The 13505-nt window shown below is 41.9% G+C and overlaps 1 protein-coding gene and 1 long non-coding RNA gene across 2 annotated transcripts; one reads left to right on the forward strand and one right to left on the reverse strand.

Moving 5' to 3' along the window:
• Positions 1 to 1288: 1288 nt before the first annotated feature.
• LOC136183074 (uncharacterized) lies at positions 1289 to 10616 on the reverse strand. The gene is made up of 3 exons (XR_010668897.1): positions 10175 to 10616; positions 2734 to 7846; positions 1289 to 2520 (listed from the first exon to the last, which is right to left on the reverse strand). It is a non-coding gene; the product is annotated as an uncharacterized lncRNA (long non-coding RNA).
• Positions 9769 to 13250, forward strand: gosr2 (golgi SNAP receptor complex member 2). Its single transcript, XM_020652478.3, has 6 exons — positions 9769 to 9927; positions 10222 to 10286; positions 10941 to 11049; positions 11549 to 11681; positions 11781 to 11921; positions 12405 to 13250. Exons 1-6 carry the CDS (start codon positions 9899 to 9901, stop codon positions 12564 to 12566), a joined length of 639 nt encoding a protein of 212 aa, XP_020508134.1. The 5' UTR covers positions 9769 to 9898; the 3' UTR covers positions 12567 to 13250.
• Positions 13251 to 13505: the final 255 nt, after the last annotated feature.

The raw sequence follows: 13505 nt of genomic DNA on the forward strand, positions 1-13505 counted from the left end.
GTGTTTGTTGTGTCTTTTTCAGCACTCACACACACACACACACACACACACACACACACACACACACACACACACACACACACACACACACACACACACACACACACACACACACACACACACACACACACACACACACACACACACACACACACACACACACACACACACACACACACACACACACGCAGCAATACACCTGTCCTGAAACTCTTGCTATCGAGCGAGGAAACCACTTCCTGCTGATACTACCCCGCCCTTCTTTTCATCTGAAAGGCTTGTGGTCTCGATGCATCACCCTCTCACCGCCCAGCAACAGGCGAGGGCAGGGTGGGTCGGAGGGGGGGGGGGGGGACGACGCGCTTTACAGGTGTTGTGCCTCCAGCCGGTGTACGGACCGGGATGACAATCACACTGACGTTGATGACAAAAATGATGACTCGGAGAAATGCGACTGACCCCTGATTCACCATTAGAAAGTAACATTCATCAGCCCATGAGAATGACAATGAGAGCAGTTTACGCACTATTATCCATGAATCATAACTTTCCACTCATTTGTGCGGCACTAGTGAACCCGCAGCACACAGATGGCTATTGTACGAGGTATTTATACTGCATGCACGGCTGCTTTTGATCTTGCTCTCTAATTACTATGATTGCACAGTATTATTCCTTATTAAAAACATCAAGCCTGAGTATTTCAGTGAATTATAAGACAACTTAATTTACTATGTTTTTTTTTTATAGGTTTAATGACCTTCAAAATCTCTATAATGGATGTGTGTGTGTGTGGAGTGTTTGGCATTGTCAGGACAAATGATATCTCAGTGGGATGAGTATACTCCATGACTCGAGGGCGAGAATCAGACAATTTATCTAAACTTTAGGAAATGTCACTCAATTTAAACTGGAGTTAAGTTAAAAATAGAGTTTCCTCATGTAAACAGAGAAGTACTGTAAATACATTTTCCTGGAAACCTCTGAGTACTGAACATGATCAGAAATGTTTTGACAAAATACTTCAAGATGACGTTCTTTTAATCCCTAAAATGCACAGATGTAAGTTTTTATAGTTTTTAAGTATATTCTTTTAAGTATTAAACTTCTTATCCATAACCCTGAAAACCAAGTTTCTTTAAAAAAAAAACATCAGACTGACAAAAACAAAGAACTAAAAATCTGAGACTGGGCTGTTCTAAAAAACGTGGGTTTTGACTGGACAGCAACAATATGTTTTGTCAGTCTAGCAACAGCATGAAGTTGCAAATACAAAGCTTTTCTCGTTTCCTTCGCCTTGATATTGATTTCCCCTCCGAGGTTGAAAACTTCAGCTGAGGATACATAAATGCGTCAGCCGTCTTTCTGATGACGGAGGTCAAACAAGTTCATAAACTGAGACTACTGACTCACTATATTAACTCGTCATATTATAATATTCTAGATCAATATTTAACTTTACTCAACAAGAAAGCTGTATTGTGAAATGTTTTAGAATTTTTCAGTTGGATGAGGAGCGAGAGAGGGGAGTGTGTCACAGAGAGCAGGGTGCACCGGGGTTGAGATATTCAGGGACATAAAGGAAAAAGATGAGGATGGAGGGATGAAGAGGGTGCGTTTTTGGCCCCAGGAGGCCTATCCCCTGCTGCTGCTGTTGTTGTTTTATAATGAACTCCTAAAGCCTTCATTTCCCTCACTGCCCTGAGTGGAGGGGGTGCAGTGATGGGGGCTGCTCAGTCCACAGCCGGATTCGCACGCACAAGCCCTGAGGGTGGCTGCTTTGAGCAGGGTGGGGGGTTGGACGGAGCAGGGGTGCAATATGCAAGCTCCTGTGTGTGTGTGTGTGTGTGTGTGTGTGTGTGTGTGTGTGTGTGTGTGTGTGTGTGTGTCTGTGGGAGACAGACAGTCCTGATAGGAGACAGGTGAGGCCAGAAAGGTTTTTGCATACGTGTGTGCATACTTGCTATGTGCACACCTGTGGTCACTTCAGTGGGAGTGATATGTGACTGAGTGTTTGTTGTGGGGGTTTTTCTGTGCGGGTGTGTGCTGCAGTCGGCCTGCTGTATGCCGGAGCTTCTCTCTTGGTCACCCTGAGATAATGTAGGATGACGCTGGTGGTAACACTATCTCTTGTGTCTGCCTCGGCCTGGTTCAGGTAAAGGTTACTATGGCGGGCTGGGCTGCAGCAGTGCATGGTGCTCTGATGGATGAAGATGAATTGTCACACGGGCAGGGGCATTTTTTTTTTCTTTATGTATGTATTATATTTGTGTTGCTTAGCAAAAAGATTTTATCCAAAGCAACTTACACAGCCTTCAGGTTTATACATCACTAATTTTTGTATGAACAGTAGATGTTAACTGAAGCGTAAAAGGCTTGGTAGATACTTTGCTCAAGGACACAAAGCGCCGTCCTGTCCTGTAATCGGAACCTCTGAGCCCCGGGTCAAACATCTAAACCCCACAATACTTCCGCTAGTGCAGAGAAGGTCCTCAGATCACATCAGAGCTCATCCTAATCCTTATACCGACATGGCACGGAGAGAAAATGAAATGATGAAGAGAGAGAAACAGATTTGTCACAGAAAAAAAAGGAAGAAAAAACAGAGAGAGAGACATAGAGTTGTGAATACAGCATGGGGTAGGAATTTGGAATGTGAAATGACTAATGCAGTTGCTCAACCCACAACAAGAACATGCACTGCCTAGAGCCATGACAAGGCTGAGTGCATACCTCTATGGGGGGCCGAACTCAGAGGCTGGGGTGGACTAGGACAGTGGCTGAGGTCCTCATGCTGGATGATGAGATGCTCGGGTGTAGAGAAGGTGTATGTACACGTGTGATGGTCAATTAAGCGGGCAGCAGGGCTGAAATGATTAATTTGCTCCCTTGGACAGAAGGAAAAACACATGAGAGTTGTACCTAAGCACCTCAGGAACAGTAGTATGAAACGCACACATTTCAGCAGACATTGAGGAAGCCAATAGGGAACTATTGTGAAGTTTTCTGTTTCTAGAGACATTACTGCATAAAACACAAAGACTTTCTTCAAAAGGAAATGGGTCATCTCAAGGGGCTATCCGTCAATAAACAGAACTTTCTACACTTTTTCACACTTCCTGCTCACTTTTTGTTCTGAAAGCTAAAGTTTTTGGCAGTATAAAGCATTTAAGAAAAATGAGTCTGTGATACATTTTTTAACAATTTTATTATCTCAATCAGGGCTTTTTTTGTTGGTCGGTCATCTACTTTGATCCCAATTGATCAAAGTAGATGACATCCTACCTGGTGCATTGCCATTAAAGTTTGCACTGACATTAGGCTGTGGTTGAGGATAAATCCCATTGACTTTGCCTTTTCTCTTTTGCCCTCATCAGTTCAAAATGGTATTGCAAAAAATACCTGCAAAATTCAACACATGCCCATCAGCCTGAGCTGTCCTGTTTCTTTACAGCTAATAAGAAAGTGTTAGCATGCTAACAATTAGCTGGACCTTAACTAACATGGTGCACGTAATACTTCTGCTTAACGTTAGCATGTTGTCATCGGGAGCATATTAGCTTGCTGTAGCATTTACTTCAAACCATTGTTGTGTTGATTATAGCCATGAGCTGCTAACATGGCTGTAGACACTTGTTTACATTTAATGGACCAAATGATGAATCCAAAACTAATCTACAGCTTTATTAATAGTGAAGCTAACTGTACATTTTTGTCGCAGTGTCTGTTTACCAAGAGACACCAAATGACTGGCGACAAGAGTGTATAACATTCAAATATATGTGTTTGAAGTTTTCAACAAGCAAACTTCTCAATTGAAGCAAAGACAGATTCAGAAAAAGGTAAGGCGGGGGCTGGATGCTTGAGGATGTGGCTAACTGCTGGCAAACAGACAAAGCATAAAGCAGGCGTCAGAACAGCCTGATGCTCAAGAAGTGTTTACCAGAATTGTACACCCCGCCAGTGTAAAACGCTATCCCACTTGACTAGTTCATTGTGAGCCACCTTCACTGGGAATCTCCTGGGGGAGGCTGTTCCCATGCTGCCCGACAGAAACACCTGCAGCAATAACTGCAGGGTTTACATTTCAGCTGCTGTGATAGGACATGATAAGACCTCATGCACCTTCATAACTGACTCCCTATTCTCAATAGAAGGCACTCCTGTGCCTTTATCCCAGCTGCACACACACACACACACAAACACATTGACCTCCATTACATCCAAAACAAAACTTTCCCAGATCAACAATGTCCAACAGAGGAAAAACACAGATAAAAGCAGAGCTATGTGTACTCTCAAGCGGGAACATCTCAAGAATATACGTCTGGAATGTTGTCTGTGCTACACAAGTGCTTTCTGTTCGATTGATTTCCTTAAGCGCTTTAACTTACTGAATCAACACTGTCATTTAAGGATTCAGGAACCGAATAATGTGTCATCACAAACAGGACTTAATCATGACAGTGCGGTTGAGAGTGGGTGCATGTCTGTGGGTAGGAAGCTGTCATGCAGGGGGAAGCACAGCGTAGTCCTCCGTGCCATGTTGCTGTTTGTGTTCCCATCCCGGCTGAGCTGTCATCCAACCACAGTGACCGACAGCATCTCTCATCCTCCGAGGTCTGGATGTCACAGGTGGTATGGCCACAGGGCTGTGTGTGAGTGTTCTGACAGCTGTATGATCCCTCTCTGCTCTGTGTGGTCCGTCTGAAATAAAGCAGGTAGGGAAAACTACAGCGGGAAACAATGAGGCTGATCACTCTCTCTCACAAGAAAGTCTTTCTCCATTCCAGAGAGAAGAAGAGAAGTTTAAAACACCTTTTCAGGGCAGGGTTTACAAACATTCAAATGGAGGAACCATGGCGGGGCAGAGAGTCGATGAATAGTCAATAATCAACTTTTGTTGTAATATCTCTTTGCATCCCATTGTGGTAATTGCAAGACTCTTTGTAATTTGGGCCCATATTTATTTATTTATTTCCCCCCTTTTTTTTTGTCATCTGGCAGTTAGAAACAGCTGTTTAGCTTTGCTATGCAGTGGTTTTACATTTTTCACATCTGTTTTGCATCTCTTTGTTGTCCCTTTGCATCTCTCTGAAGTCATTTAAAATCTCTACCTGGTCATTTTGACTCTTTGTGATACACCGTGTCGTGATTCTTTGCTCTATTGGTGAACTTGTGCACCTTTTTGATCACTTCGGATCCATACTTCTTTGTTTAACCTCTTTTTATATGTGTCCATGTGTCTCTGTTTAGGGCTCTTGCATCATTTATTATGTGTGTCTTTATGGTCGTCTTGTATCCCGTTGCAGTCATTTTGTGTCTCTTCGTGGCAGTTTTTGAATCCATTTTTTATTTCTCTTAGTAGTCACTTGGGATCTATAAACAGTTTTACCTCCATTGAAGCGATTTTCCATCTCTTTGTCATCATTCTGCATCTCTCTCCAGCCATTATAAATCTCTGCTTCGTCATTTTGTGCCTCTTTGTGGTTGTTCAGCGTCACTGTTTTTCTTATTTATTTTGTGCCTGTTTTCATTCTGAGCCTATTTTGAACTTTTTAGTCACTTTGCATCTCTACTTTGTCGTATTGCCTCTCACAGTCGTAATTTTGAGTCTCTTTGTGGCGGTCTTGTGTCTTTCTTTGCCTCCTTGTTGACATTTGTATTCTCCTTTAGTTTGTGTTGCATCTTTTCTGGGTCACCGTGGAACTCTTTGTGTTACATTAAAGTCTCTTCTGGAAATTACATGTCTTTCTTTCAGTTTTGGATACAATTTTTTTTGCATCTTTGTTGTCATTTTGACGGTCTAAGGGGGATATTTGAGTCTCCTTGTGTTTGTTTTGCATCTCTTTGTGGCCTTTACATGCCTTGTTGCACTGATTTTTCATCTGTATTGAGTCTCCTTTTTGTGGTTTAATTTACTTTACAACAAAACATTGTTAGCATTCACAACTTCATTCAGAGATTCTTCTCCTAGTAACCTCCTGTGCAGCCACTTGCAACCCTTCTGCCTCGCCTCTGGACCCCTTTCCCATCAGAACCCACCGAGACCCTGGGAGCTTATGAGTTTCTCCTGTCATCTCTGACAGGCCCTCATTTGCTTTCATTCAGCGTCCCATCACAGCTTCAAAGACGAGTGGATCATCTCCCCCGGGGGAGGAGTGAGAAGATCAGCATGCCTACAAAAAATGACTGGTATCCAAAAACTGTTGACCCAAGGCGATTTTGCCCCTCATAATTGCCGTCTTCACTGTCTGTCTTGGGCAATCATTGGAGAGTTATGATTTGTTATATTGCCTAGAATACATCAATAAGTACATTGTGTTGGAGTGATTCAGTCCCTTGTAATTTTCTCTTGATGAACTAAACAGTTTTCCGTGTAGGGGGTAGTTAGAGAATACACTGAGCGCTTTATACCAACCTACCAAACAATAACTCTGCTGCCAAGTGGTCTAACCCGGACAGGAGACTGATCCAGGGCTAAATTGTGGTTGGTTCCAGCAAAACCCCCAAAGACTCAAAGCCAAGCGTCAGAAAATAGCATTCTTAGACGATCCAGTGAGGTGGCCACACACACACACACACACACACACACACACAACAAAATACACATTCCTACATCTGGATCCACATAGTGGCCATATGTGCCACTATGTCCTTTATCAATTCAGTCCTAATATTAGTGGCGGAAAACCAGTAAGTTTATTATTTCTAAGTACTCAGCTGCTGTGGAAGCGGACTGCTGCCAAACTTCATTTTCTAACAGCTTTAATATGCAATGACAAACTGGAGTATCTATTCAAGTTATTCAGGAAGAATTCACTGTAATAGATTTGAATAACCGACAGCTTAACAAAGATGTTAGAGCTAACCTTTCCTTGAAAACATTAAAAAGTGAAGTTTCGGGGCGCTGGTGGCACAGTGGTTAGTGCGCACAGCCCATGTATGGCGGTCATGGTCCTCCAAGCGGGCGGCCCAGGTTCGAATCCGGCCTGTGGCTCCTTTCCCGCATGTCATTCCCTACTCTCTCTCCCTGATTTCCAACTCTATCCACTGTTCTATCTCTCCATTAAAGGCACAAAAAGCCCAAAAATAAATCTTTCAAAGAAAAAAAAAAAAGATTATATTTCATTTTAAAGAACAAAATGCCTTTGGCTGTTCTTCTAAATGTGGCTGTTTAATGAGTACTTTTGATACTAAAGTCAATATTTTCTGATAATATTGATCATAGGGTTTTTCACCAAAAGCAGCTGCAGGATTTTATTTGTAGTTCTTTGTTTTAACAGCATGGTATTGTTAAATGTTGCATCTCACAGCTGTAGATCTGTACCAAAAAATGAATACCTAGATTTACAATGATTATCTTAGAAACTATAATGATTATCTTAAAAATCTGTATTCACAACTAGTGTTACCTCAAGACGCTTAACAAAAAGCAGGTAAAAGATCCTGAGTAACCTACGAGACACGAAAGCTCATGTGCTCCCAGGAAAATATGTGGTTAATAACGAAGATTTACACATAGCAAATTGTAAGAATCGTAATCTGCGGAAAGAAAATCTTCCATATGGTGCTAAAACAACTTTTCCCCGGGATTACTCCGTGAGAATTATCTTACTTTTGCAAATAACGTGTGTTAAAATCTGGTACAGACACTGGTATATCAAACTCGGTGTTACCACACGTGATCTCTTGGTCAGTCTGAGTGGTGTGATCGTGCATTGCACCTGGAGTCTGGATTCCAGTTTGTGCCTGTGGTGCTCAGGTGTGCAGGAAAACCAGTAAGCTCATCTCATCCTTTCCTCAGGGCTGAAAGATAAAGGACAGACAGAAGGAACCCCATGACCTTGATAGACAGAGAGAGAGAGAGAGAGAGAGAGAGAGAGAGAGAGAGAGAGAGTGTGATGGAGCTGAATCTGCATCATGTACTGTTTATGTAAATGGTTTGAGAGGTCTTATTCCTCCTTTACTTTTTCAACACTCTGAGTAACAGGTAAAAGCTGTGCTGCCCTGAGGATGTGTTATGAAAACCGAAAAAAAAACAAAAAAACGGTGAGCAGTGAGAGCAAGAATTGGCATGAACAGATCTCAAGGTTTCTGACATGTGGGGGTGGCTGAAAAAGGACCTCCGATGAGAAGTGTCTAGCCTGAAGAAACAACCATCAACTCAAGTAGCATCAGGCAGCACAGGAGAACTGTCTGGGCCATGTTCTGATTGCTGTGCTGAAAGAGGTAAACAAACACAGCTACCACTCGCAAACAGGAGCTTGAATCAGTTGAGTGCACTAAACAGGTCAAAGGTGCATGAATTTACATTTCTCGCTCGCTGGTCTTCCCCTCTCTCAGTTTAGCAGACAGAACCGACTGTGATGCAGGGTTGCAACAAGGTGATTGAGATGTGGTTTTGTTAAGGTGCCAGCCTGCCAGGTAGCGCCTCAGGAGGATTTTCCTCCCAATAATCACCAGGGAACTATTGTGAAATTCTCACGAAATCAAATCAGGCCACTTCCGCACAGCACTCTGTGTCTAACTAAGCTATGATGGGGAAACTTGACACACAACCTGACACCCTTCATTTAGTGATCATCTCACCTCAAAATGAAAAAAAAGTTTGATATCTTAAGTTTTAGTGTCTCCTACTGCAGACGAACAGGAAGCTTCTGGATGTCCATACAAGAGACATTCTGACACCTATCTGTGGAAAAAGAGGATAGCCTAATTAGACCGAATTGGAATGAGCTGACAAAAGCTGGCCCCGGGACATGTTTCACAGTCTTTCCTGTCACATGTCTACATGTCAACAGATTATGCTCCATGCCCTCACAGCTCATCTTGGTAGAGAAAGGATCTCTGCTACCACACCTGTCAGACACTAATTTCAAAGGAATATCAGATATAATGGAAATACAGCCTACAGCTTAGGTTTAAATTTGGGAAGTTTTGCAATAAATTGTAGCCTAACCTTAACAGAAATGTTGACTTCTCCATTAACCAACATACGTGACTCAGTGTCTGCACGACATTTACTACTTACATTAAGGTGTTGCAAATTAGCACTTTGCTATAAACACTAAGGGAACTGGAACTTGTGCATGGTTAAATGTTACAGCACCAATGTTACAGTATGTCCATGTTAAATAAACAAACAAATAAATAAATTAAGTGTCCTGTTACAACTCGTGAAAGCATTTAGTGTCAAAACTAAAGAGTAAATTCATGGAGTTAAAAAACAAGACTTTATATTTGGTTTCTTACCATGTCACTTAGTTTCTCCGACACTAGGTGGTGTTTCTGTTACCGCAGCCTAATGTCTGGGCCAAAGATCGTAAATACAGAGCACCATGACAAACATAGAACTCCATGACAAACATAGAACTCAACTCAGTGATAATTTCAGATATAAAAAGTAAAATTGTATTTACCTAAAAAAGTGTCGGTTACAAACATACACGAAACGAAACTTCGAGGCAAAAGCTGCAACTACATATTTAGCGTCAAAACATTGACTGTAAATATTAAGCATCGAAAGCATCCTTTAGCCTACTCTTTTCAATATTGCACTACGTTCTTGCTTTATAAATGTTTTTAACTTGTCGAGCTTGTTGACTTCATTAAACCTGCATTATTAGTTATGCAGTTATACCCTGGTTTAAAACAGGTTGAAACATAATGGGCCATAAAATCTGCGTCTGTAAATGGATTCGGAGTGAGCCCTCTTCATTTTTTCTTCCCTCTTTAATGTGACGCCGCACAGCTTCCGCTTCGCTGTTTCCGTACACAAACGCTCTGCTGATGACGTGTACACCCTAGCACCGTTAGCTAGCTAGCTACCTGTCAGAAGTAAAGGTAACGTTCTAATAGAAAGAGATAAACACAGCGTTTCAACTCAGTACTGAAGATGGAGACGCTCTATCATCAGACAAACAAGTGAGTGCGTCTGTCGTCTGTAGAAAATGTGTAGATTCTCTTCATATGCGTGTAAGTGTTACTATACAAGCTAATTACCGCTGATTTACCTTAAACCGTGATTGTAGAAAACCGATTTAAGCATATTGAGCTTTTGGTCTATAATATGTTCACATAGCTTTTCGTTGAACTTCGTGATGTTTACAGTAGACTGAGTTTCAGTTTAAAAATAAATAAATAATAATCTTAACAATTAGAATATCGGTACCATATGTCGGGATCCCATTCACTAATGTTGTGTGTGTTCCGGATTAGGCACATCCAACAGGTGCAGTCTCTTATGGGAGATCTGGAGAGGACGGATCGTGAGTCAGTACACTGTGAGTAGAGAGCTGCACATGATTTACTTTGGGTTACAGGCACATTGTTATCTCCCACTGCTCTGTGTGTGAGTATTGTTATGGGACTTACTATTTGGGTTCATGCTCCCACCAGTCTGTTTGCTTTTGAATGGTGTCTTAATTTCTGTACAGTCCAGACTTGTTATGGCTGCTCTGATGTAATGACAGGAGGACGGGCCGGTGTCTCCCATGCTTATTGTTTTGTGTGGTTGGGGCCTGGCTGGTGCCAGGACAGGAAGAAGCAGGGTGGGTGCAGTGACAGAAGCTGGGAGGGCTTCTTCTAGATAATGGTGGGAGCCAGGCAGTAGACAACCTTTAGCCAACCTTTCCTTCCTAAATCGTGTAATTAACATGTGTTTTAACAGAGGGCAATGTCGCATACTTGATCTTGGTGAAAAAAAAGGTACAACTGCACTCACCCTGAAATTAACAAGGTTTCAGCAAACTAATAACTGATTGAGGTCAGAAAAGTAAAAAGAGTAACTTAAAAATGTATTACATCTAACAAAGAACAAAATGATTAATTAGGGAAGTTACAAGTGGGAAATATTTGTGTGTGTATACCTTCCTGTAATCATTCTTACTTCACTGCTGTTTTAGAATTTGTCTCTTTTTCTTTCCTCCTTATTTAAGTGTTAGAGAACGAGCTGCAGGCCAGAATTGACCAGATCTTCAATCACTTAGAACGACTTGAGATCCTAGCCAGCAAGGAACCACTAAACCGCCGGCAGAATGCCAAATTGTGAGTATGGAATTAGTGAACTATAGGTGATGATCCTGCAGCTCCAAAGCTGGCAGGGTGCGCTGTGTCTTACAAAGTCAGAGGGAGGGTGTAAAATATGAGACAGACAGCCCTGTTCTGCCCTGTGGCAACATGGGTCTATGAAAACATTTCCTTAGAAGTCCCGTCATCACCAGCATTCCTGCTGCATTGGGCAAAGATTCATTTCTAATCTGGGTAAACAGGCCTTAGGGGACAAAGAGCACCCCATCATAAAGCACTCCTCTGATCTCTGCAGAGCTCAAGTAGGGCCAGAGTGACGTATAGGAGAGACTGTGAGAAGCTTTTCATTCCAACTGCATGATATTTGAGGGGAGACATGTTCTCATTATCTAGAACAATTTTGAATAGCAAAGACTGTATGAGAGGAGATGCAGTGACGCACTGTTTTAAAAAATCAGGTGAGCAAGTGTCAAAAGAAAGTGGAATACATTTAAACCATCCTTTTGCTTTCTTTTAGACGAGTGGACCAGCTTAAATACGACGTTCAACACCTTCGCACGGCCCTGCAAAACTTCCAGCACCGACGCTATGCCAGAGAGATCCAGGATAGAGAGAGGGAGGAACTCATGAGCAGAACCTTCACCACCAATGTGAGTCAAATGTGCCTAAGCTAGTTTCCTCCGTATGACATACTAATTAACATTGAATTGAAAAAAAAATAAAATAAAGAGTTTGTTCTTCTTCAATAGGATGCAGATACTTCCATTCCAATGGATGAGACCCTACAGTTAAACTCCAACCTGCACAATGCACACAGAGGCATGGACGACCTCGTGGGCAGCGCTAGTGGCATCCTGAACGGCCTCAGAGATCAAAGATCTACGCTGAAGGTGTGTGCAGACAGTTAAATGATCCATCTGTAGCACTGCCAAGACTGTTCACTTTTTTTTTTTTTTTTTGTAGTTTTATTTAATTTCCTGAAGAAGGGAGCTAATACAGAGGATTTGTGGAAAGTTCTGTTTCTGACCCAGTTTCGGGTGTCCACATTGATCTCAACAGTCTCATTGTTACTGTGAGAATGCTCAGTGTTTCCAGGGAGGAGATGGTCTTCCTGGTTATGCTTCAGGCCTCCTCTTATCAGGGTGTGTCTATTGCCCTGTTGTTTAGCCATGAGTAACCTCTGACAGATTGGCGCGTCAGGGAGGGCGTTGATTCTCCACGTCTCCACAAATCAGATGAATTAGTGTAGATAATTACCATGTCGTCATGTATTGTCTGAATTCTCCAAAACACTCCATGTATTGCTGTAGTAGTACAGTCTAGCACACTTACTCACCAGTGTTTGCACGCCCTTCTGTTTTGGTTCTTCACAGGGCACTCATAAGAAGATGCTGGACGTGGCCAACATGTTAGGGCTGTCCAACACAGTGATGAGGCTGATAGAGAGGCGAGCCACCCAAGATAAGTTCATCATGATTGGAGGCATGCTGGTGACCTGCGTCTTCATCTTCCTGGTGGTCAGATATCTGGGCTAACCTCCAACCATCAAATCAATGACACTTTTTGATCAGCTGCGGACATTTCTTCAGCACATCATCCCTCATGATATGAAAAGTGGCAGAACATCCGATTGAGGTTATCGTTGGATTCATTGTGCCATTGTTTTCAGCTATTTAAAAAAAAAAAAAAAAAATGTTCAATTGAAAAAAGGGCATGGTTGAAGAACTTCCTTATAGTATTTTATTCCACGTGAGGCCCCGCGAGAGCATTGAACTTTAAATTAAGTCTGCTGCTGCTTCCCTGTTCTTTTTATTTTTTAAACCAGAACCACTCTTCAACTGCTAATCACTGTTGCGACTCCTGTAACCTAAACTGATCTCTCTACTGAACTTGCTTTCGCCTCCCGAGAAAAGCTACATTTCCTCTTCCTGAATCAGTCAGCAATGTTGTCCGTCATTCTCCCGTCAGCAGTTTAAAGAGAATTACAAAGAAATAAATGCAGTATGGCTCCATGATACTTTTTGCATTTCAACATAAAGGTTCACCCTTAATAATCTATTTTATCATGTATGTGTAGTTAAAGGCTGACAACAATAATCTGTCAGAAATCAACAGAAGCAGCACTTATTTTGAAACTGTTACACACTTCTTGGATGTATGCTTCTGTCTAGTCTCACTGTGTGAGTGATTTGTTCTCTTAATAAAATGACACGTTTTCATTTCCTTGCTATATTGCTGACTAAGCTAGAGACATGGTATGATATCACATTTTGCATCGCTGCTAGCTAGAGTCAACACTTGATGTTAACATGGATTTACAGACTTCACATATCTATTCTGGGTAACTAGGGCACCATCTAGTGTTTCATTTGCACACAGACCTCTGCAAGGATCTTTAAGTTGTACCAGATGAAGTGATACAGGTTGTTTTATATTGTTACTGTTGACTGGTTTAATGATAGATTTAACATTTA

The sequence above is a fragment of the Labrus bergylta genome, chromosome 16 (assembly GCF_963930695.1).
Source record: "Labrus bergylta chromosome 16, fLabBer1.1, whole genome shotgun sequence".
Classification (NCBI taxonomy): Eukaryota; Metazoa; Chordata; class Actinopteri; order Labriformes; family Labridae; genus Labrus; species Labrus bergylta.